The sequence below is a fragment of the Arvicanthis niloticus genome, chromosome 6 (genome assembly GCF_011762505.2).
Source record: "Arvicanthis niloticus isolate mArvNil1 chromosome 6, mArvNil1.pat.X, whole genome shotgun sequence".
Lineage (NCBI taxonomy): Eukaryota > Metazoa > Chordata > Mammalia > Rodentia > Muridae > Arvicanthis > Arvicanthis niloticus.
The window spans coordinates 61,955,575-61,978,613 of NC_047663.1; the positions used below are offsets into that span (position 1 = coordinate 61,955,575).

General features: G+C 48.6%; 1 protein-coding gene across 8 annotated transcripts; it reads left to right on the forward strand.

Moving 5' to 3' along the window:
• The first annotated feature begins 2,592 nt into the window (after nt 1–2,592).
• Nucleotides 2,593–22,366, forward strand: Znf496 (zinc finger protein 496). Of its 8 annotated transcripts, none has more exons than XM_076937681.1 (11): nt 2,593–2,732; nt 2,935–3,132; nt 3,563–3,711; nt 4,738–4,843; nt 5,183–5,609; nt 5,831–6,008; nt 9,251–9,327; nt 14,761–14,893; nt 15,309–15,416; nt 16,268–16,378; nt 20,103–22,366. In XM_076937681.1, exons 5-11 carry the CDS (start codon nt 5,220–5,222, stop codon nt 20,846–20,848), a joined length of 1,743 nt encoding a protein of 580 aa, XP_076793796.1. In that variant the 5' UTR covers nt 2,593–2,732; nt 2,935–3,132; nt 3,563–3,711; nt 4,738–4,843; nt 5,183–5,219; the 3' UTR covers nt 20,849–22,366. The 8 variants fall into 8 exon arrangements, with proteins under 8 accessions (XP_076793796.1, XP_076793797.1, XP_034361100.1 ...); XM_076937682.1 differs by having other exon boundaries at nt 5,230–5,609; XM_034505209.2 differs by lacking the exon at nt 3,563–3,711.
• The last annotated feature ends 673 nt before the right edge of the window (nt 22,367–23,039 follow it).

Sequence of the window (23,039 nt, forward strand, 5' to 3'; positions counted from 1 at the left end):
GCTAAGTTAAGATGCCCTGAATCTTTAACCATCTGTATGCTAAACAATACCTCCTATCTCCTGACAGTTAATAATTGCCAAGGATCATAAAAGGAATAAAAAGGAACATCTGAAAATGTCCAGAAGCTCCAGGAAAAAAAAAGTAATATTCCTATTTTGTTAGTTGATGCCCCCACCTTCCTTTGTTTTCCCCCTTGAGATAAGAGTCTGTAGCCCAGGCTGTTCTGTTCTAGGTATACAGCACACCCAGGCTGGCTGCCAGCTCTCCTTCCTGCCTCAGCCTCCCAGGTGCTGGGACTGTAGGTATGCACCAAGGCACTCGGCTCCCCTCAGTTATTCTATAGCTACAATACCTCCATACCCAAGGGTTGAGAAGTTGCCTTTCAAGTCTGCCTCCCATTCTTGGAAAGAATAAAAGTTGTGCTTACTTTGAGGCTGTCACTTTGTCTGACTAATGGTAACAGAGCTGGGGGGGATCACTGTGACAACAGAGCAGGGTTTACGAGTGTCATTGGGTACTTCACCCACAACTCCTGACAGAACCCTGGCTGTTTCCGAGTGAAATGTTTTTCTGTGGCTTCCAGTGCTACCTCAGGGCCCGATCACCTCAACTCCTTCATTTCAGAGACCATCTTCGCAAGGATGTCTGATCCATCTGACATCCTTGCTTCAGTATAGCTTAGTAACAACTCTCAGGCCCTGCTCAGCACTCCTGTCTTAGGCTGCTGCTCTGATTTGTATTGTGGCTCTGAAGACCAGAGGTCTGCTTAATGTCCAGAAGCCCCAGGAAAAAAAAAAGTAATATTCCTATTTTTTTTTTTCCCCTTCCAATGGCCAGTGGAATGCACAGATGTGTCCCAGGATCTGGATGGAAGCTTCAAACTGCAGATGTCTTGTGGACTCTCAGTACATATTTCCTGAATATCCTGAAAATGAAGCAGACAGCATCAGTCTTCTGTATGAGGCACCTGAAGCACAGAAAGGTCATGCAGGCCTTAGATCACCTGACTGGGCCTTGATGGGCATGATTTAATACATGTGCTCTGATCCCCAAACCCAATCTATTTAGTCCCTATGCCAGGCTCTATGCAGAAGAAACACAAAGCGAAGGCATATTGGAGCCACTGGTGGCTACCAAACAGCGAGAGGGAATCCTGAGCTTTGAGCTCAGGGAAAGGAACCAAAGGGTAGGTGTGCGTGTGAAAAAGAAAAATCCCATGTACCAGCCTCCTCCTGGCCCTGCATTTTTACCTACTGAGGGCTCCAATGAACAAGCCTCTGAGCAGGAATCCAGGTATTCAGCAGTCACCTGAAAGGAGTCCTTTAAGATGCACAGCTGGGCTAATCACTAGGCTTGCCTCCCCAAGGGGGTCTTTGGTCATTCTAGGCTGTGGCTCCTGGCTGGTACTTTTGAAAAGGGATTGGCATGCAATAAGTCTAGGTGACTCCTATTGATCTCTGCAAGCCTCAAGTCCCAGCCCTGGGTGACCCTTGCTCGCCCAGTTCTGCTGCACTTGGGGAACAAGTCATCCACTTGGCTCACTTCCTAACGTCACAAAATCGGGACATTTGACTCAATACCTACTAGTGGGAAGTGATCATCTCAGTTATTAGAAGGAAATGGAAGCACGACGGCTCACAAGACAAAAGCAGTCGGCCGGTGGTGGGGTGTCTCTATCAAGCCACCTTACTGACTTCCTACTATGTACCCTCGAAAGAGAATGGGGGTGGGGGGATCAGCACAGTAGCTCACTTCTGGGCAGACTTTCCTTTGCTTCTTCCCTTTGACAGTCCGGTTCCATTGTCCAGCCCGGGAGAACAGACGTGGGGAGGATTCGGACTCTACTCAACACGGGGTAGATGCAGCAGGAATCGGTTGCAATGCCCTAGTTCTTGGTCGCCTCTCACTCTCCGTGACTTAAGTCACTCTGTCCTGTGTCTATGCACTAAGCCAGAGACAAGCTCCCTAACTCAAACTCTCAGGATTGGCAACCTTCTCTCTCCGTACTCACCAGGACTGTCCTGGTGCTCAGAGGGACCCAGAGTGCTACAGTCTTCCTTAAATAGAGAAACTGTAGATCATCTCCTCGCCACGAAGGCGCGGGCAGATGCTTCGGCGAGCACAGTGGATCGCCCGGGTCTGCATTTCTCCAGTCGAACCGATTTAGGTGGCTCTGGCAGCGTTGGCTATGAAATGGAATTTTGTCTGGGAGGGGTTGGGGCACAACAGCACACACGGGATGCGGGTGGTCACAGGGAGATCCCCTTACACCTCATCCCTCCTCCTCCCAATTCTGGCATTTCGCCAGCGCCGCCAGACCAGCCCTTCCCTGCGCCCACACGAGAGGAGCCGGGAAGAGCGAAGCCCCAGGCCGGCCTCCCTGGCTGGTGGCCACGCGAACTGGCCCCCAGCGCCCGGGTCCCGCCGGGCGCGCGCGCATCTCGAGCCGGCTAGGAAGGCCCACAAAGCTAAAGCCCGGGCCCGGCGCCCAGGCCCGGAGAGCACCGAGCGGGGCGGGGCGGGGCGGGCCAAGCGGGCCGGGGGTGTCGGATGTCACCCCCCGCGTACACCTCGGCCGGGAGGCGGGGAAGCGAACCACTGAGATGAGGAGACCTCCTCGGTCCTAGAGCGGTGCAGGAAGTGTCCCAGGGGAGGGAGCCGGAGGGCTCCGGCCTTTCCTTTCCGCGGCGGCCCGGCCTGCGCGGCCCGCCAACCGGGACGCTGCGCAGCGGTGAGTATACGGTGGCCCGGTTTCCCATGTCCTGCTGCCTGAACCCGAATCCTGCTTCCCACTTCCCGCGCTCTGATCCCCAGCCCCGCGCCTGGGTCCTGCTCCCTGTTCTCCTCTTCCCGCGTCCGGGCCCAGATCCCTGCTCCCAGAGCCGTGTCCTCATAGGTGCCCTCGGGGATGAAGCTATACGATTATCTTTCAGGCGTCTCCCTTCGCTCCCAAGCTCAGCTGATGCATTCTAGAGGATCCCGAGACTGGGTTGGCCTGGCCAGAGACAGAGTCTGGCCCATGCATTGGAGCCGCCTCGGCCAAGACACCAGAAAGACAGAGCTGGAAGGTGAGGATCTGCTTCCCTGCTGTCCCAGGCTTCGAGGTGAAGAGCCAGCAAATCTGAAAGAGTGTAAGCGACAGAAACCCCATAGTTCTCCTAGCCTAAAACACCCTCCTCCTCCTCATTCCTTCCCTGGGATCCTGCTCCTTCAATAACTGCTTTGGGCAAGCCCCGCCCCTGCGGGAGCCCTCCCCTCACTAACGGTAGTTCATTCATAAAGCTTCCGCTCCCGAGGCTCCTGCGCGCCAGGTGCCAGAGTGACAAAGAGGCACACGCTTGTCTGGCCTAGGGCTCTGTGAGAGCAGTCCCACAGCAGAACTGTGCTGAGGGTGGGACCCTGGGTATCCTATCCTACGTGCAGACCTGAGCCATTCAGGGCCCAGCAGGTGGGAGATGGTGGGCGGAGGAAGCTGAAGGGAGCGGGCGGGGCCCAGATTGGGTTCTTAATACCCGGAGTTAGACGTGAGAGTAGTCGCGGTTCACAGCCTGTTGCTTTCAGAGACTCGCTTCGGGTGCCTGTCTTTACTTCGGAAATCAAAGGAATACAGAAAAGTTGGGGTTCCAGGTTGTTGTTCGGTTGCTTGGTGGCTTTCTGGTATCGCTTGTCTTCCAGCAAAGTGGTGCTGCCCCGCTGGGAATCTCTTCCAGGTGAGGGTGTAAAGAGCCAGTCAGTGGCTCTGCCTGGGGTTTCCAGAATCCGGAGAGCAGAACCCTGTGTCTCCGGCTGCCTTTTCTCGGAGTGTTCGAAAGTGTGGGTCAAGTGGAGAGGCCATGCTATGCTGTGCTCCTGGTGTGTATGCTGGATTTTGTATGTGATAGCCGGGGAGCTATAGAGCCCACAGCCCCCCACCGTGGTGTGTGTGTGTGAATCTGTGGCACTCTCAGTTCCTAGAGAGCTGAAAGCCTGGCCATGACTGCCTCCCTCATGACCAGGAAGGGCTGTATCACTATGTGTAACACTGCCTTGAGCATAATTTGGAGAAAGCAAGGGATAGACTCAGGTGAAAGACAAGTAGCTTTTTTTTTTAAGCCACAATTTTAGATACTAAAATATAATTATATAATTTTCCCCTTCCCACCAACCCCTTTTACTCACACACACTTATTTATGCACCTGCACTCTTAACTATATATATAACAAGAACTTAAATTTTTTTTAAGATTTAATTTTTTTAATTATGTGTATACCTGTGTAGACATCTTTGCGTGGGTCTGTGGTCTTGGGTGCAGTGCCCATGGAGGCCAGAAGAGGGTGTGGGAGACCCTGGAGTTGGACTTAACAGGACTTTGTGAACGACTTGATGTGGGTATTGGGGAAAGAAGTGTGTACTCTTAACCACACAGCTGCCTCTCCAGCCCTCAGAAGATTATAGTTCCTGTGTTGGACCCAGGTGGGTGTAAGGCTTGTCATAAAGCACTGTTTGGAGAAGAGGCACAATTTTGGTGTACCCTATCGCAGAGCTGTACCCCCAGGCCTAGCAATGGTATTTTAAAGTACAGTGGTTTTTTTTTTCCCCCTCTGGTAAACTTCTGTGGTGGGTTCTGAGTTCCTTCTGTGCCTGGGAGTTTTTGTCCTTGCCAACACACAGAGTGAAGGCTTCTGTCCTTGGCAGAGTGACACTGTTCCACAGTGGTCTTCCATGACTCTTCCCTTGCATGTTTTTTTTTCTTCAGTTCAATTTGTGAAGACCTCAAGAACAGAAAAAGTGACTTTGGCTCCAAAACTTCAAGATTGTAGCCGGCTGGGGCTAGATCCTCCAGGAGGACCTGTCCATCAAAGGTATCACCAACCTTGATTGCACGTAGCTGCCTGTGGTCTTGTTATCTTCCTGGGGTACTGGAAATGCCAGTGTCCTGTTGAAATGCCACCACTTTTCTCCTAAATTTCCTGCCTTCTTTACTGCCATGTGTTAGGGGACTCCACATGGAGTGATAGCTTGTGGGAAGGGTCATCTTTCTTTCTGACCCCGTGTGTTAGGACCAGCCACACCAACACTTCATATATTTCCCAGGGATTCCTCAAAGGGCTGGTCTCCTATGGGCTCTGTCTAGCACCCCCCCTCAGAAATAACCACAGGAGACCAGAGCATTGAAGCCAGTGATTTCTGTTTGGAAATAGGGTCGTCTTCTGCTGCTGACCCCCATCAAATCCCATCATGCCCACAGCCCTGTGCCCACGAGTCTTGGCTCCAAAGGAAAGCGAGGAGCCCAGGAAGATGCGGAGTCCTCCTGGAGAGAACCCCAGCCCTCAGGGTGAGCCTCCCAGCCCAGAGTCCTCTCGACGCCTCTTCCGCCGGTTCCGCTACCAGGAGGCCGCAGGCCCTCGGGAGGCCCTGCAACGCCTCTGGGAGCTGTGCCGGGGCTGGCTGAGGCTCGAAAGGCACACGAAGGAGCAGATCCTGGAGCTACTGGTGCTGGAGCAGTTCTTGGCTATCCTGCCGTGGGAGATCCAGAGCTGGGTGCGTGCCCAGGAGCCTGAGAGCGGAGAGCAGGCTGTGGCTGCAGTAGAGGCTCTGGAACGGGAGCCAGGGAGACCCTGGCAGTGGGTGAGCATGGGGCGTCTGGGAGAGGGGAGCCCTTGCTGATCGTGTGAGACTTCTGACCCCAGATGAGAAATTCTGCCCAGACCCAGTGTTTGGTGTCATAAGAATAAAAATGTTACTCTATGAAGTCTTAAGTTGAAAGGAGTCCATGCACAGAGCCTATGGGCTGGGCTTTATCATATTCCTCTCTGCCTGGCCCTGATCTGCCTTCTCTGGGATTGCAGCTCAAGCACTGTGAAGACCCAGTGGTGATTGACGATGGTGATGGGCCTGCGCCTCAGGATCTGGAACAAGAACGAATGTCAGCAGAGTCCCAGAGCAACCTTGATGCCCTGCCTGGGGCTCTAGCACAAGGCCCTGGGCTCCTAAGCAGATCGCCTGGCCAGCCTAGTGAAGACCTAGGTATGCAGTCTGTAGTGTGAGTTTGGAAGTTGAATTATACACCATCAGTGTGGTTGGGTGTTGACTGAAGTGATGGCCTTTTTACATTCTCAGTTTTCTCGTCTCCTATGAACTATGAACTATTATTGTGTTCTGGGTCTTTCCGCAGAGCAACCAACCCAGAGTCTATTCTTGGTATTGAGTCCTCCCAGAGGGAAGGCCTGTGTGAACAGATGGTGTGAGATTATATGGTCTTCTTTCTTTGAGGATGTTCTCAGTGGAGACAGAGTTAGTCACTGTAGGACCAGGACCTGTGACCTGATCTGAGCATGGCTCTGTCTTCTGTCCTCTCAAAACCACATTTTCTTGGCTAGGTTACCCTGCCAAGAACATCTAAAATCCCCTGGGAGAAAACAGTGGCCTCTGCTGCTGATGGCTCCAGTGTCCTGTGGCAGGGTTTGAGCATCTGTTTAAACCATCCAACAGCTGCAAAGAGGGGGAAGTGTTAACTCAAAGCCTGAGCCACCCTATTGCAATTCCTTTGAGTTGCAATAGGTCACTTCTTGGCTCCTTGAGGTTTGGTTCCCCAAAGCTCCTCAAGGCCCAAGGACCCCATGTCCCTCTTATAAGTCTTGCTACTACAATGGTACTCTTAATTATAATGGGAAAAGTGCATTGTTGAGACTTTCTTAGTTATTTCTGGCATTGAATCTGTTCAATGAGTTGGCGGTACAGCTCTGTGATAGAGCATCTGCTTAGTGTGTGTAAGCCCCCAGTTCTGTCTCCAGCACCTTTTCAAACTAAAAACAAAGCCTGCTTCTGGTTTTTCTTTTTTCTCCTTTCCTTTCTCTTCCCATCCCTTTCTCTCCCCTTCCTCAGGCTGCCCTCAAACTCCTGAAGTCTCCTAATTCAGTGATGCAATTACAGGCCTGCTCAACCATAGTTGACAATAATAGTCTTTTGTTTAAAAAAAGAAAAAGAGTGTGTGTGTGTGTGTGTGTGTGTGTGTGTGTGTGTGTGTAATTTTCCATACAAATCAGAACTCTTCTGTCCCTCTGGCTAGAAGGACTAGCTGTATTGTGGTGGTGCTGCCTACCTGTATTTTACACACAGGATTGCTTCCCTAACAGCAGTTAGTTTATTCTCTCATGGCTGTGAGGTTGGCAGTTTGAACTGAAGGACTGGTGAGCCTTGGGTTCTTCTGCGACAGCCACTTCTTGCTGTATCTTCCATCTGCCTGTCTTCTAGTTAACCCTCCTCAGTGATACCAGTTATGTTGAATTTGGGCTTATGGCCAAGAGCTCATTTTAACTTGCTTCTTTAGAGAGCCTTCCTCCACATACAGTCACATCTGAGACACCTAGGATTTGAGCATGTGAATTTACAGGGACCATACTTCAAATATATCAGGAATATAAGGAAAGAACCATTCCCCTAAGTCAACAATACTGTGCAAGCAGCCTTCATATACATATGAGCCCTTCTAGGGGAGGGATGCCCAGGGAGAGACCTGCTGTGAAGAATCTTCTAGAACCTAGATTGCATCCAATCTGGCTTTGGGTTGCTTCCTTAGGCAGTACTCAATACAGAATTTCCCAGCAGCTGGGAAGCCATTTAACACTAGGATGATTTACTAGAGGTACAGCTTCTAATTGTGACGCTCTTCTGCCAAAAGTAGCCTTTGTTTGAGTAGAATGAGACAGCAATCGATCCATGATAGGTGGCAGGCATTAGGGAGCAGAATTAAAACTTGTCCTCCAGATATAAATTCAATATATGAGCAAGATTGAGCCGTTCTTGTCATCCTGTGCCTGCTTCACTTCTTCTAGGATATGCTTTCCGTGTTGCACAGAGAGATGGGATGCCACCCTTTATGACTGAATAGCATCTCAAGTGTCTATATGTTTGCTTGCATATTTTCTCTGCCTGTCCATCTCCATGTCTTATTCTGTTTTTCTTTTTGAGATAGGTCTTCCTGACTGCCATGAAACTCTTGTTATGTATCCTCAAACTCGAGATCCACCTATGTCTACCTCACATGTGCTGGGAAAAAAATAAACACTATGCAGCTGAATGTGGTGGTGCATGCCTTTAATATGCGTACATACTATATACACACGCACGCACACACTCATGCATGTGTGCGTGCACAGTGTTAGGTTATATTGTAGAGTGACAAACGGTTTGTCCCTGTTGACTGTCTTCTTTCTTGTGTTCATTTCTCTTTGCACTCTACCCTACTGCCCTCCCTGGTGTTTTGTGTCTCTGTCCTTTCCTATTCTGAACTAATCTTCTCTCTCATAGACCATATTTTCTTATCCATCCATCTGCTGATAGACACTGTGATCCTCTAACAGCCATTGTAACTGATTCCCCAGGGAACATGAAAGTGACTTGCCCCATTGAGGTTTCGTTTCTTTTGTGGTTTCTATTCACAAGAGGGATTGTTCGGTAATTTTTGTTCATTTTTTGAAGACCTGCTGTTTTTGCTAATGGCTGTGCTAATTCCCATTTTCAGTAATGGTACGAGATTCTCTTTTTCTGCATCCACACTAACTTCTTAAACAGCCTTCTTGTGGAACTTTGCAGGTATTGAGTATACAAAAGGTCCTTCCCTTTACTGAACTGCCAGGATTAGCCTTCATTCGGGCTTTTTTTTTTTTTTTAAATGTGCGCACACACTGTGCAAACATGCTGTGGTGTAAATGTGATAGTCAGAGGACAACTTGTAGGACTTGGTCTTTCTACTGTTTAGGTCCCTACGATTGAACTGAAGTCATTATGTTAGCAGCAAGCCCCCTTACTCATTGAGCCATCTTTCTGGCCCTGTATTTGTTTTTTTGAGACATAGTGGTTTCATAATAAAGGCTGGCTGATTCTCCTGCCTCTTCCAAAGGCTGGGATTACAGGCATGTAACACTGTACTCTGGGGCATATTTAGATGCTGAGACAGGTTCCTGGATTTACAGGGGTTGAATAGCAAATTGATCAGGCCTTCCTAAACCTTGCATTCCCTGAGATAGCCCCCATTGTCTATCTGAAAAGACTTCCAGAACCCTTGTGGTTTGCAAAGTGCTCATTTTGCAAGTTAAGGCAGAGCACCAGGAATTTTGCAAATTATCATGACAGGAATGGCTCCCTGTTGGTCCCTCTCTGCTTCTCTTTCCTTGCACAATCTGTATCACAGAGCCACCCCTGGAAATCTGGGAGGTGTTGGGGACAGGGACTGGCTCCCTTTGGGACATCTTTTCCATCTCTTCCAGTTCCGCAAGATGCTTTCCTTGTTCAGGAGCAGAGTGTCAGGGATGCCCAGCCAGTGACCACCTGCCAGCTTCCCCCGGTGAGTGATTACCAAAAGCTGATCTCTGAGCTGCCCCACAGGACTCTAGCCTGCTTGCTATCTGCCATGGAATGTCGCTTTAGCCCAAAGAACCAAGGTGAGCAGGACTGGGTTAGATGCTGTTTGCCAGCCCACTCTGCAGATATACTTATACAGGCGCTGGAGGAGACTTCTCTCCTTTTCTAAATTCCCCAAGTGGAGAGGAGAAACCACACTCCTTACATCACAAGGAGTGTTTTAATGAGGCAGTCTTCTCATTTCAGAAAGAAAGCATAGTGGTTGCATGGCCGGGTGTGTGTCCATGGGGCTTCCATGGTGTTCCTGGTCCAAGTTTGCTTCAGTGTCCTTGTGGGGTGTGGTTGGTGTTCAGAGTGGGCACAGCTGGGATCTGGTCTCACAGGTGGAATGTTCCTTTCCTTCCTTCGTCCATCTGCCTAGGTTTTCAGTGGACCTCTTAGCTTTCCCCTTTCCATTGCCCTTTCTCCTGCCCTGCATGATGCTACAGTGTAAACACACGCACACACCCGGGGACTGTGGGCTCACAGGGTGTAGGACTGCTCCAGTAGAAGACTGTTCAGAAGAGATGTGAAGGAATAACCCCTCTCCAGAATGCTTAGGGCTGTTGGGTTTGACGCAGGTATTGAAAAATTCACAAACATAAAATGAGAACTTGGGATAAGACTCAAGTTCTACACATGTAATTCTCTTGTTTCATATATATCTCATATGTGGATGAAGGTTATTTTATGCCGTCTGTTTTTAAGAGTTGTTTGTGTCTGCGCCATGCTCCCTACCATCAGTCACTGATTTTGAGGCTAGGTTGGACCTTATCTTTCTCTTTGTAGCATCACTTCCTGTGCTGTGACCTGAATGTTTGGTCATTCCCCCCCACCCCCCACTCCTCCATTTTTTGGGAGAGTTACAGGAGGGAGCTTTGGGGAAGTAGGGAGGTCATAAGTGCAGAGTCCTCTAAATGAGTGCCTTCATAAAAAAGGCTTGGTTGGTTAAAAGGTTGCTTGTCTTGCTAGCATGAGGACCTGAACTCAGCCCCCAGAACCCACATAAAAGCCAGGCCAGTAGCACACACTTGATCCCAGTACCAGGGAGGCAGAAACAGGTAGATCTCTCTTCCAGGCCAGAGAGAGGCCTCCGTCTACCACAGATGACAAAAACCATAAACTAGATGGGACTAATACCTGAAGTTATGCTTATGAAGATTCCTGTATTCACAGCCACACATTTGCAAATACTTGTGTGTATACATGCCTGCAAATAGGTCTCAGAGACTTGCCTTGTCCTTACATTTCAGCCCAGGGAAAGGCCTACACAGTAAAGGAGCAGGGCTGGAGAGAGGGCTCCAGCTACCGGCACAGGCCTGGATTTGATTTCCTGCATCCACATGACAGCTCATAGCTATTTTTAACTCCATTTCTGTGGTATTCAGCACCCTCTTCTGACATACACATACACACAGGCAAAGCACCCATATATATAAAACAAATTTAAAATCCTTTTAATGTTTTAAAAGGACACAGAGGTGGCACTGTACAGATGGAAGCTGACAATGGAGGGTTGTGACACGTTCCCAGAGCCACCGCAGAAAGTGTCCATGGGACTTGAGGCCAAGGAATTCCATGAGGTTTTGGGAGTAGGAAACATTGTTCATACTGAACCTTAACTGGTTGTAGAGGACAGGACAGGACAGAAACTGTCAAAGGGGAGAGAGGATAGTCCAAGAACAAAAGGGTCTTTTTTTTTTCTCCTTTCTTTTTTTGGGATATATTCCTACACTGTAGCCCAGGCTAGTCTTGCACTCATGGCAGCCTTCCTGCCTCGGGCTCCCAGGTGCTAGTAGGATTATGGGGTGACGGTGTGGCCGGTGTGGTGCCGTGTCTGCCTCCTAAGTCTTGCTCCTTCTTGGCTGATTGTTTTCAAAAGCAGACTCTGCTGTGACCTTGAGAGAACTTCAGCAGAGGAAAGCAACACGGAGCAGATGGGTTTATTTTCCTCGGCTGGCTTAGCCTGAAACTGAGTTAGAAATAACCCAATCTCTTTCTCTCCCTTCTCTGGCCTAGGACTTAGAACATCTTGGAAGTTTTTCTACCATTTCCTTTTTTTTTTTTAAAGGTTTATTTTGTATGTATGAAGTATACCATGTGGTTGTGAGCCACCATGTGGGTCCTCTGTAAAAGCAACAAATATTCTTAACTGCTGAATCATCTCTCCAGCCCCCTCACTGTTTTCCACAGGACTCTTTCAGAGAAAGGCTCCCAGGTGACTACTGTATTTTACCATGCTTTAAATAATCTTGTGTTCATTCTCGTCCTCTTTGGGGAAGACTCATTCCTAGGAAGTTACCTTCTATCAAGGAGGGAGGTTGATAGACCAGATTTGTGACGTGTCCTTTAGTCCGTTGCCGCGGTGGTAGGAGAGAGAGAAAGGTGGGGGGAGAACACACAGTCACTGCGTGGCCTGGTCTGTATATTTAGAGGTGGCTTGTTTTGGAAAAGTGTAGGCAGGTAGTTCAGGGTTGGTTGAGTTTTTTGTTTGTTTTTTTTTGGGGGGGGGGGGAGGGGGGATTGAGCCAGCATAATGTGGCTGGAATTTGGGAGAGATAAAGTGTTCAGCATTTAGAGATTGTAACAATCAAAGGACTACAATATATGAACTGTTAAGCCAGCCTATAATAGTTGTTATTGTTTTTTCTGAACAATGAAAATATTTAGTAATGAACTAAAAGTTCACTAACAGACTAAGTCTGGGTAAGTCCCCGAGGCCTGGGGGAGCTGGGTGATTGCTTGTCTAATATTCTCCACATGGGTCTTTGTTAACACAGCAGGATACTCAGCCAGTCTACACCCCTCCCTCTGTTGCTGTGCACGCTGCTCTGTTGTTCAGCCACTGTTTCCATGTATGCTGTAGTGAAGAGGCAGCCCCGTAAGCAAGCTGATGGGAAGGCCTCCAACCTGGGTCGGCATGAAAAGTACTACCGACATTGCAAAGGGCTCTTCCGAAGGAGCTTAGAGCTCCTCCTGTTCCTGGTAAATACTTGGAACCAAAGAGAGCCCCCACAGAAAATTAATTGCTTTGATCTAAGAAGGGTTTGAGGTGACCACTGTTTGTTTCTCTGAGTCAGTATGGATACAGGTACACTGTCTCTTGTGAGCCATCTTGTATTGTGTCTCAGGGCCCATGGGTGGCCATTTTCTTCCCAAGCACCACAGGTTTGTCGTGTTTTCTATAACTTGATGATGGTTAAGCCACAGGTCAGTCCTATAGCATCAGGTTAGTCTGGACCTTCTTTTGAGTTTATTATAGGCTTAGTTTTTGTTTTTAGTTCAGTGTCTGCCTGTTTGATAATACTGTGGTGAATTTTGAGGTGTAGCAGGCATGGAAGTATGAGCACTTGGCATGGATTGGCTGGGCAGAAGAGGCACGGTTGGGTTCGGCATCTCTTGGTTTTGACTGGTGGTCCTTCTGAGGAGGAATAGTGCCTTGGATGGCTACTGTCAGAGATTTGCAGACAGATGGTAGACTAAGCAATCAGATCTCTGTGTCTGGGCAAAGGGGACAAGAATAACAGTTCATAAAAACCTCAACAACCCAGATGTTAGCACACACCTTTATTTAATCCAAGTACTTGGGAGACTGAGGCAGGCAGGCAAATTTTGGTCTATACAGTGAGACCTTGTCTCAAACAACAACAAAAACAAAAGGCTGGAGAGATGGCTCAGTGTTTAAGGATACTGGCTGCTCTTCCAGAGGACCTCAGTTCAATTACTAACGTCTACATGGCCACTTCAACTGTCTGTTAACACCAGTCTCAAGAGATTTGATGCCCTCTTCTGGCCTTAATAGGAACTGCATGCACAGACATAAATGCAGGTAGACCACCCATACAACATAAATAAATCTTTTTTAAAAAATTTAATTAAGCCAGGCAGTGGTGGTGCATGCCTTTAATCCCAGCACTTGGGAGGCAGAGGCAGGCAGATTTCTGAGTTCGAGGCCAGCCTGGTCTGCACAGTGAGTTCCAGGACAGCCAGGACTACACAGAGATACCCTGTCTCAAAAAAAAAAAAAAAAAAAAAAGAAAGAAAGAAAGAAAAAAAAGAAAATTAATTAAACCTTTTATTTTTAGTGGCTTAAAATAACAAATCTAAAACACAAGGACACTAACTGGCTTTATGCAGCATAATCAAAATCAAAAATACCCTCAAGAACAAAATTAGTGTAGTGACTGTACAAAAAGCAAAGCAGCTAGAATTGGCAGTTCAAGGGTCTGGAAAGACGGCTCAGAAGTTAAGAGTACTTGTTGCTCTTGTAGAAGACTTGGTGTAATTCCCAGCATTCCCATGGTTACCATCTGTAACCAGTTCCAGGGAAATCTCATGGCTTCTTTTGGACTTTGAGGGCACCAGGAACCCATGTGGTACAGATATATACATTCAGGTAACATGGTCATACACAAAAAAATAAATCTTTCTAAAAAAAAAAATTGAAAAGAATCAGCAGCTTATGACTTAGCCAGACCCTTGAGCAAAAGTCCATCTCCAGCCAGCACTGGCTGTCTGCTCGGAAAGAAGCTCAGAGCCAGTACTCGGCCCAGTGACCCAGTGACTGCGTCATGTGGGAGACTGGAGTCCTCACTAAGCATCCTGGTCCTCACCAGGAGGTCTTAACCAGTTTCTTCCGAGATCTGTTCCCAATAAATGAAACTACCAACCTGGGCTTAGGTAGGTCACTCTCCTGGGTCCAGTATAAAAGGTGGTTTACCAAAGATGGTTTCTCCCTTGACAGCTTTAATAAGTTCTTGGCAACACCTAAAAATTCCCTTTTCAGTAGCTAAAGAGGCTCAGGCCCCAGAGGAGGATGTTCAAACATCTGAGTTTCCCAAAGGGATGTCTGAAATTGCAAAGAACTGAAAGTCAGGCCAGACAATGTTGAAAGTTCCCATAAATTTAGCTGAGGCTTCATTTCATTTGTTCTTTCTACCAACCCAAGGCCTGGAGGTGTAGGCGTGGTGAAATATAATGATACCGGGTAGAGCCCTGGGAAGCCCCTTTTACCACATGATGACCCTGGGTCTTTTTTGGGTTTTTGAGACAGGTTTTCTCTGTGTAGCCCTGGCTGTTCTGGAACTCACTCCATAAACCAGGCTGGCCTCAAACTTATGTAGCTCTGCCTGCCTCTGCCTCCTGAGTGCTGGGGTTAAAAGTGTGTGCCACCACTGCCCAGAAAGGGCACCAAACCCAAAAAAGCAGGCTGTTTCCACTGGCCCTCTCTGGTGCACCTTGGTCTTGATTTCTAGACTCTGAAGTCATTAGGCATTAATGCCTTGTGTTGCATGCCGCCTGACCATGGCATCGTAGGTAACACTGAGAAAGGCCCTGCTCCTCCCCGTCTGACACAGCCCTTGCTCTGTACTTTCAGAACCGAGTGTCCCCATTTAAGGACATGATTTTATGCTTCTCAGAAGAGGACTGGTCTCTTTTGGACCCAGCACAGACTGGTTTCTATGGAGAATTCATCATTGGGGAAGACTATACAATCTCCATGCCTCCAAGTAAGACCTAGCTCCCATGCAGCCAGGTATAGGGAAGGTGGGTGGGGGCCTCACTCTGAATTAGGGACACTACCTGTGAGGTTAAGATACCGTGGTCGAATCTGATCTCTCTGTTTACCCTCTTACTTTGACAGGAAGCTCTCTGTAGAGGATTCAGTTTCCATGAGTTTCCAATTATTCTTGCTCCAATGGCCCTTCCTTCTGTACCCAGTGGGGCTCAGAGAGAGCCCTGGCCTGCTCGCCAGCGTACAGCCTCTCACTCTACCCCAATTTGTCTGGCCTTGTTCTCCTTTATAGCCCCAGTGGTACCTGCCACAGCTCATTGGCCATCTCTTCTCGGTCTCTTCTTGGGTTGGACAGGGTTTAACTGTAACAGCAGGTCACTGTTAAAAGTGTCCTACCTCTTTGTGAATAGATGAGCCTCCAGTACAGCCGGGACACTCACATGAAGAGGAGAATGGGTTGCGGATCACAGAGTGGACAGACCTCCAGGATAAAGAAGCACCCCAGGCCTCCTGCTTAGGTGAGTGACAGTCAGAGGTAGGTGGACAGCAAGGTAGAAAACCATTGCAGTCAGAGCATCCCAGTATTCCTCTACAGCTCCCCACTCTTGGCACTCCATGTCTTGCCTTGACTCTGGCTTTTTGTGGAAAGTGAGGAGGCTAGATTTTGCTATGCATTGAGATTGTATTCCTCAACCAAGGACTTGTAGAGACGGCTACTTCTGCTTTCCAGAGTAGCCTTACGTGTGTAGTCAGGGCCTCTTAGAAAAGTGGTCAGATGTACATGGCTGAGGACCGGGCACAAAGCAACCCTTTTAGACACTGCTTGCCTACTCACACAAGTGCTAGGAGAATTCCATGGGGAGAGATGGGTGAAGATTCAGTGTACCCAGGACATGTGCATGCATTTGTGTGTGCATGCAACCTGCGCTATGAAGGGAAGTAGCCTTGAACAAAATCAGCAACCCTGGACCTCCATCCCCTCCAACCCCTGTGTGTGTATGACCTGTACTATGAAGGGATGTGGCCTTGAACAGAATCAGCAGCAAATGCAGACCTCCATTCCCTGTGGCCCTTCTTATCTCTGTCCCGTAGGCTCAGTACAGTCTGTTTGTGGAAGGTCTGTGGCCTGTGGAAGGTGTTACCATTTGTGGTCGAACTAGAAAGTACATTAATTAAGTCCAGCTTCAGAACTTGGGTTCATGGTGTTTGTTCACTTGCCTCCAGGTTCATTCGCTCAGCAGAATGACCCCTTGTGCTCTGCCCCGAAGGGAGCGCAGCACCTGCAGCTCATAGCCTGCCTCTTCCTTAGTGGTTTCTGGGTAATGATATCTGTATGTGACAAATCACTTTCTCCATCCTCTTTGGAAAGACCTTCCCAGCCTCCAGCCATTCCAAGAAGAAAGAAGGAAATGGGAGGAGGTACAGGTGCCAGAGCTCCAGTCCTGCCAGCAGGCGGTGCTCACCCAAAGTTCTTGTCCAGGTGAGGAGCCTGCTGTGGCGTGGGACACTGGTGGTGCTTGGTGTGACGTGGAGAACGGGGGATGGGCATGTGTGTGTTGTTGGGAATTAAACTGCCCAAGGCTCCTGTTGACTGCTGTGGCTGCCCATTGCCTTTCCTGGGTGGATTGTCAAGTGCTAACGTAACAGTGCTCTGTGTGTGGTGAGTGTGCCTTTTACCTGATCATGGGGAACCAGAATCCCAAGATGATCTTGTTAAAGAGAAGATTCTAGAATGCAGAAGCTGCCCTCCCAGTATGGAGTCTTGAGTCATGGAAAAGTATCCACCTCCAGAGGCCGACTAGTGTCCGGTCTTTAACATCCATGTTACTAACTTCAGCTGCCAGGATAGGGTACAGCCTTGGCTCCCTCTGGACCAACTACAGCTTCTGTGTGCTAACTCTGAGAAAACACTTCACAGGTTTTACTAGGCGATGCTGCTCTCTTCTTAATCACTGCTAACTCCTTAGCTCCAGCTGACCAACATCAATTGTCCCCACAAAGCAGACGTTTCTGTTTAATAGTTCTGCTCTCAATCACAGCTGATTCTTCCCAACTGACGGGAACCATAGCATACAAATGGCGTTGAGAGTCTTTACTTCCCCCTGAAACTTTACAGAGCTGGTCTCTATTTCCTGCACTGTCCTGAGCTGTACGTCAGTTCCCTCATTAGCTCACAAAGCTCTGAACACTCAGTGCCTTTTCCAACCTAAAGTTCAAATGCCGCCATAATCCTCCCAGAAACCATGCTCAATCTGTCACAGCAGTGACACCAACCTGGTACCAATTGATTTTAATCTGCTTTCTGTTGCTAATAACATAATATAGTCTTAGTAAATTGTATGATTTTTTTTTTCAATTATGTGTCTGTCTGTGTGACTATATACACGTGAATCTAGTACCTTTAAAGGTCAGAAGAGTGTGTCCGATCCTCTGGAGCTGGAGTTATAGGACTGGGTCCTTGTGACTCAGCACAGAGCCATCTCACCAGCACTGATACAGTTTACTTTTTAAAGATTTATTTTGGTCAATGGTTCTGATTCAGTATCAGGGCCTTCTTCCTGTTGATCTCAAGGGGACAGAGGCCATCGAATGGCTAAAGAACCAGCCCCCCTAGCTTCTCTACAAGGTTGCTCTGAGATAGATAATCATGTGTCCATTATTTATATGAACAGCAGAGCTCCTATCAACTGTGCTGAGGTCCTGAAAGCTGGAGTCACTGGCGCAATCCAGTCAGAGCCCACTCGGCCCACTGGGATCTGACTCTGCTCTCCATTCCTCGGCTCCAAGCTGTGTGGTTTTTGTAGTCTGTTTGTCTGTTTGTGTGGAGTTCTTATTGTTGTTTTTGTTTTCTTATTGTTCTTGTTGTTTCCAGACAGTGTCTCTCTGCAGCCCTGGCTGGTCTGAAACATATTATATAAACCAGGCTGGCTTCCAACTCGAAAATCTGCCTGCCTCTGCCTTTCCAGTGCTAGGATTAAAGGCAGGCTGCTGCCACATCCAACTTTTTTTTTTTTTTTTTCTTCCCTGTACTATGGATTGAACCCAGGGTTTGTGAATGCTAGAAAGTGTTCTACTGTATTTGCTGGTACAGGTCAGAAGAGGGCATCAACTCCTCTGGAAATTAGTAACAGACTGTTGTGAGCTGCCCTGTTGTGCAGTGTTTTCACCTCTAAGCAGCTGCTACGGCCTCACACTGGCCAAGCTTTAACCAGCCACATAAAAGTTTCTCTCAGCTCCAGAGACTGGTGCACGATCAAGGTCTCATTAGGGTAGGCTTCTTCCCAGATCTTACACACACACACACACACACACACACACACCTCTTCACCGGGACCTACAGGATCTTCTTTCTGCATCAGGCTTCCTCTTGGAGACACACAGCTGTGCTGAGGCCTGCCTATCAGCCTCATTTGAACTCAGCTCTGTCTTTTCGTATTTAAAGTCAGCCATGGGGTGAAGGGATTCATTGTTAACTTTTCCTATGTGTACTTTGCCCACGTTTCTTCCTGTTACCCCCTTGCTCTTCCTTATGGTCCCTCCTTGCAAGTAGCTTCCTGTCTGCCTGAGATATTGAGTATTGAAGGCAGAGCTTTGTATGTGCTAGGCAAGTTCTTATAGTAAGTTATCTAGGCTAGCCTTGAACTCACTTTGTAACCCTGATGATTCTTAAACTTTCGAGTATTGTCTCTGTTTTTTGTTTTGTTTTCTTTTTTTCTAGACAGTGTTTCTCTGTGTAGCCTAGACTGTCCAGGAACTTGCTCTGTAGACCTGGCTGACTTCAAACTCAGTGATCTACCTGCCTCACCTCCTAGGTGCTAGGATCAAAGATGTGCACCACCACTGCCTGGCTTGATTTTTAAACTTTCAATCCTCCTGCCTCAGCCTCCTGTGAAAACTGCATTACAGGGTGTCCCACCAGGCTGGCTCATTTTTCTTTCTTAAAAGATTTATTTTTATTTTTTTATTTGCATGTGCATGTCTATGTATACATGCAGGTGGTTGCCCGTGGAGACCATCAGAGTCTCTGAAGCTGGAGTTCCAGATTGTAAGCTGCATGACCTTGGTGCTTGAAAACAAACTCCAGCCCTTTGGAACACAGTGGCTGACCTGGAACTTGCTCTGTAGACCAGGCTGGCCTCAAACTGAGATCTGCCTGCCTCTGCCTCCCAAGTGCTGAGATTAGAGACTGCACCACCACCGCCCTACAGCAGCAAGCACTCTCTCCTAGGCCATCTCCAGCCTTCCTTTCAAACTTCTAGGTTTTCCATAGAAGTCAACTTGCCTTTTGAAAAGCTGTCCCAAATACAGTGGCACTCTGCTGCCCTGAGGGTTACATCAGCTGTTGAGTGTTTGAGTTTTGGGGCACAATCAGTTTGGTCGGGGCTGTCATAATATATTTCATCTCCTAGTGCATAAAAAAGAGACCTCTGTAGTCGACCATCGCACTTTTTCTTTCACTGGGGGCTCAATAGCACCTCTACCTGACTAGTCTGAGAGGTCTAGGTGTTTCACAACTTGAGTTGCCCACATCCAGCCTGGAGAAATGCAGCATCCAAGTTGCCCTCATCCAGCCTGGAGAAATGCAGCATCCACTCCATTTGATCATATAGATCAGACCACACAGGCTTAGAAAAGCCACCTGGCTAGGTTTCGACCTCTCAGGTAGAAGACCAAGAAGAGAGATGAGCTTTAAAGCCCAGCTAGGCCGGCTTAGGTTTGGAAACAGTGAGGGTCGAGTTGCACTCCATCCTTCTTCCTTGGACCGACCCTGTGCTTGGGAGAGTAGATAACAAATAGTACATCACTCGGTAGGGTCTAGGAGCAAAGAGAGATGTGCTCACCATAAATCTACCATGACCTTTGACCCTCCAGGGTCCATTACACAAAACTCCAGAGGTTAAGTAATATAAATGTTAAAAAATTTCACAGGTGAGTGCCAATTCTTAGAATTTTGAGTCCCAGTAGTTCAGGAAGAAATGCTTTGAAAGTAAAGGATTAGGGAAAAGCAGAAAGAAAGGAGAGAAAGAGACAGTTGCTATACCAACAGCCTGTGCAGGGCAGCCAGACCCTCAGGAGTTACCAAGGAACAGTACAACCCAGGGTGTCTGGACCCCCAGTTATGTCTTTCTAAGTAAGTAGGCTTCCTAAGATCTGGAGTAGGCAGTAGTCTGGACAATTCCACTGACCATACTGGTTTCCTGTAGCAGGAGGTGACCCACCATCCCTCAAGAGCAGCCTGGACCAGGAGGTGACCATCGAGATCGTTCTGTCCAGCTCTGGGGACGAGGACTCCCAGCACAGCCCGTACTGCACAGAGGAGCTGAAGAGCCCTCCTGACCTCCACAGTGTCCCTGCCCGCCAGAGCAGCACTAGTGCTGGGGGCGAGGTGCAGACCTCACAAAAATCTTACGTGTGCCCAAACTGTGGGAAGATCTTCCGCTGGAGGGTCAACTTCATCCGGCACCTGCGCAGCCGCAGGGAGCAAAAGCCACACAAGTGCTCAGTATGTGGGGAGTTATTCAGTGACAGCGAGGACCTAGATGGACACCTAGAGACCCACGAGGCCCAGAAACCCTACAGGTGCACTGTCTGCGGAAAGAGCTTCCGCCTCAACTCTCACCTACTCTCGCACCGACGGATCCACTTGCAGCCAGACAAACAGCGACCCGTGAAGAAGAGTGAGGAGGATGCGTTGGAAATGGAGGGCCCGGGTGCCGGGGACCTGCCGGAGAACACGACCAAGCTGAGCTTCCAGTGTGGGCACTGTGAGAAGAGCTTCCTGCGACACGACAATCTGGCAAAACACCGTAGACACTGTCATCTAAAGGACGGGACCCGTCCTTTTCAGTGTCGGTATTGTGTCAAAACTTTCCGACAGAATTATGACCTCCTCCGCCATGAGCGCCTGCACATGAAGCGTCGCTCCAAGCAGGCTCTGAACTCATACTGAGCAGGGTGTGGCCCCACAAGCTAGCCCCTGCCCCCGCACAGAACCCTCACCACCTGCCCTTTGCTCTCAGGTAGTGTCCAACTTCTGGTGCCATGCCTCTTCCTCCCCAGATAAAAAGCAGTCCCCTGAGCATTCCTTCCTTCTGTGCCAAAACCCAGGGAGGTGAGGCAACTCCAGCCTCAAGATCTGCATCACAGAGATCTCCAGCCACTTGCTCCGACCCTCAGAAGGACTGGGCTGCCCCATCCCAGTAGCTTCTAGGGTTGGGGTGTCTACAGTAGGAGCTGGCCGAAGCACTGACCTCTCCTCCGAAGTCAGCCTGGGGTGATGAGCCAGGGGAACATCCCACAGATCCACTGACCATCAGGAGATCACATTTTGAAAGTTCATGCATTCCCCACATGTCTTATTTGTGCCCTAAGACCCTTCAGAAATGTGTGATGGAAACTGTCACCACTCACATTCCTCCCCATTCTGTCTAGGAGTTGAGAGCCTAGCCCCTCTTCTGCTGGGTAAGCCAAGCCCTGGAACAAAAGCTTCTGTGAAGTCTGGTCCTTCATGGGTAGTGACTCCAAGGCATTTGTTTAGCTTCCTAGCGCTGTTGCCACTAGTACTAAACATAGGATCTTCTAACAGCATGGGGCATTGTCACAGTTACAGAATTTGCAAGGCTAGTTCTGGTGTCAGTTGGCTGGTTCTTTCTGAGGCTAGAAGAGGGAATCATCCTGGGTCTGATGGTCACTGACACTTGTCTGTACCCCAGGGCTTATACAAACATCTCTCCATTTTTGCCTTCATCTCCACTGTGTCGGTCTCCAAACTTACCTTTTATACAAGGATCCCAGTCTTGGGGTTGGGGCTCACCCTGACTAATGTAGCATAGCCCCACCTTCATGTGGAGTGGCCATTTCCAAATACAGTCACATCCTGAGGTACTAGGAGTAAGAACCTCAACACTGGGGTTTGAGTGGACATAGCCACAACTCCAGTTAATTCCATGGTGCTGTTGTTGTTCCTGCCTCAGATGAACCAATGCAACCTTGAGGCAGAGTGCTTGCCATTCCTTTGAATGTTGAGCTCAGTTGTCTGCTTTCAGAGCTGCTGTCCTCTGCCAGGGAGAATCTTCATCCATGGCCTTTAAGTTCAGAGCCTGAGATTCTGGGAGTGGTTGCAGCTAGGAAACCTCAAGCAACCAAACACGTGGTCCCACTGTCCTGGCACACTGGTGTTGGCCAGGCTCAGCGTGGCTGTGACTGGACCTGAGAGCTACAGCAGCCAGTGCGCTGTAACAGCTCTCAGCAGTCAGGAGGTCTAGGAAAATGAATTTAAGGCCTCTGGTGCTCTCTGTCCTGATTTTCACATCAAGAAGCCTCTAGTCCAGACCCAATCAAAGACTATAAGACTTTGTAACAGGTTTCTTTTTCTGCTCAGTGCATTGCCCAGAAATAGTAAATGCAATAAAACCATTTGGTCACACCTTGGAGAAGAAATAAACTGTTGAAGCTCTTAGTTTCTAAATAGTTTTCTTCTATGCTTGTGTCTGGGAAAGGGAGGCGTGGGGTCTTTGTGGTCAAGGGAGAGACGTCTTGCACATGAAGACCAGGGTTTTTTTTTCTTCACCCTGTCTACCTCTGCACTCTTGCCTGAGCTTCACAGTTACAAAGTGAGGAACATGGTGCTATTTCCTTGTGTACTTGACAGCTAGTAACCAAACATGCAAGGATTAGTAAAAGGTATCCCAAGCATGCACCAAATGCTGCCAGGGATTGTTCATTGCTGACCAAAGCCTATCAGGGGTTAACCATAACTGGAATGTTACTTCTATCCGTGTTAGCAGCTCAAATCCTAGGTTCTTCCTCTCAGGAGTAAATAGGCATTACCTGTTTTGAGGAACACTGGCAAACCTCCACTAAGCATCCTGTCCTTTCTGGACCAGCTTAGTCTTCATCTCCCTTCTGGTTGCTGCTGTCTGAGGCCTTGGCTAAGAAGAGCCAATTCACTTGGCTCCTCCATGTCTTTTCCTAATGGCCCACAGAAACCTGCAGGCTGATACCAAACAACCATGCTCTCAATTCCTCTGCTTCCCACAGCTGGCACAGGTGCGTAATACATAGTCAATGGATTGAGATTCGTGTTAGACTTCATTTAAAATAATGTGAAGCTGGTTATTGGAACACAGATCTGTGATCTC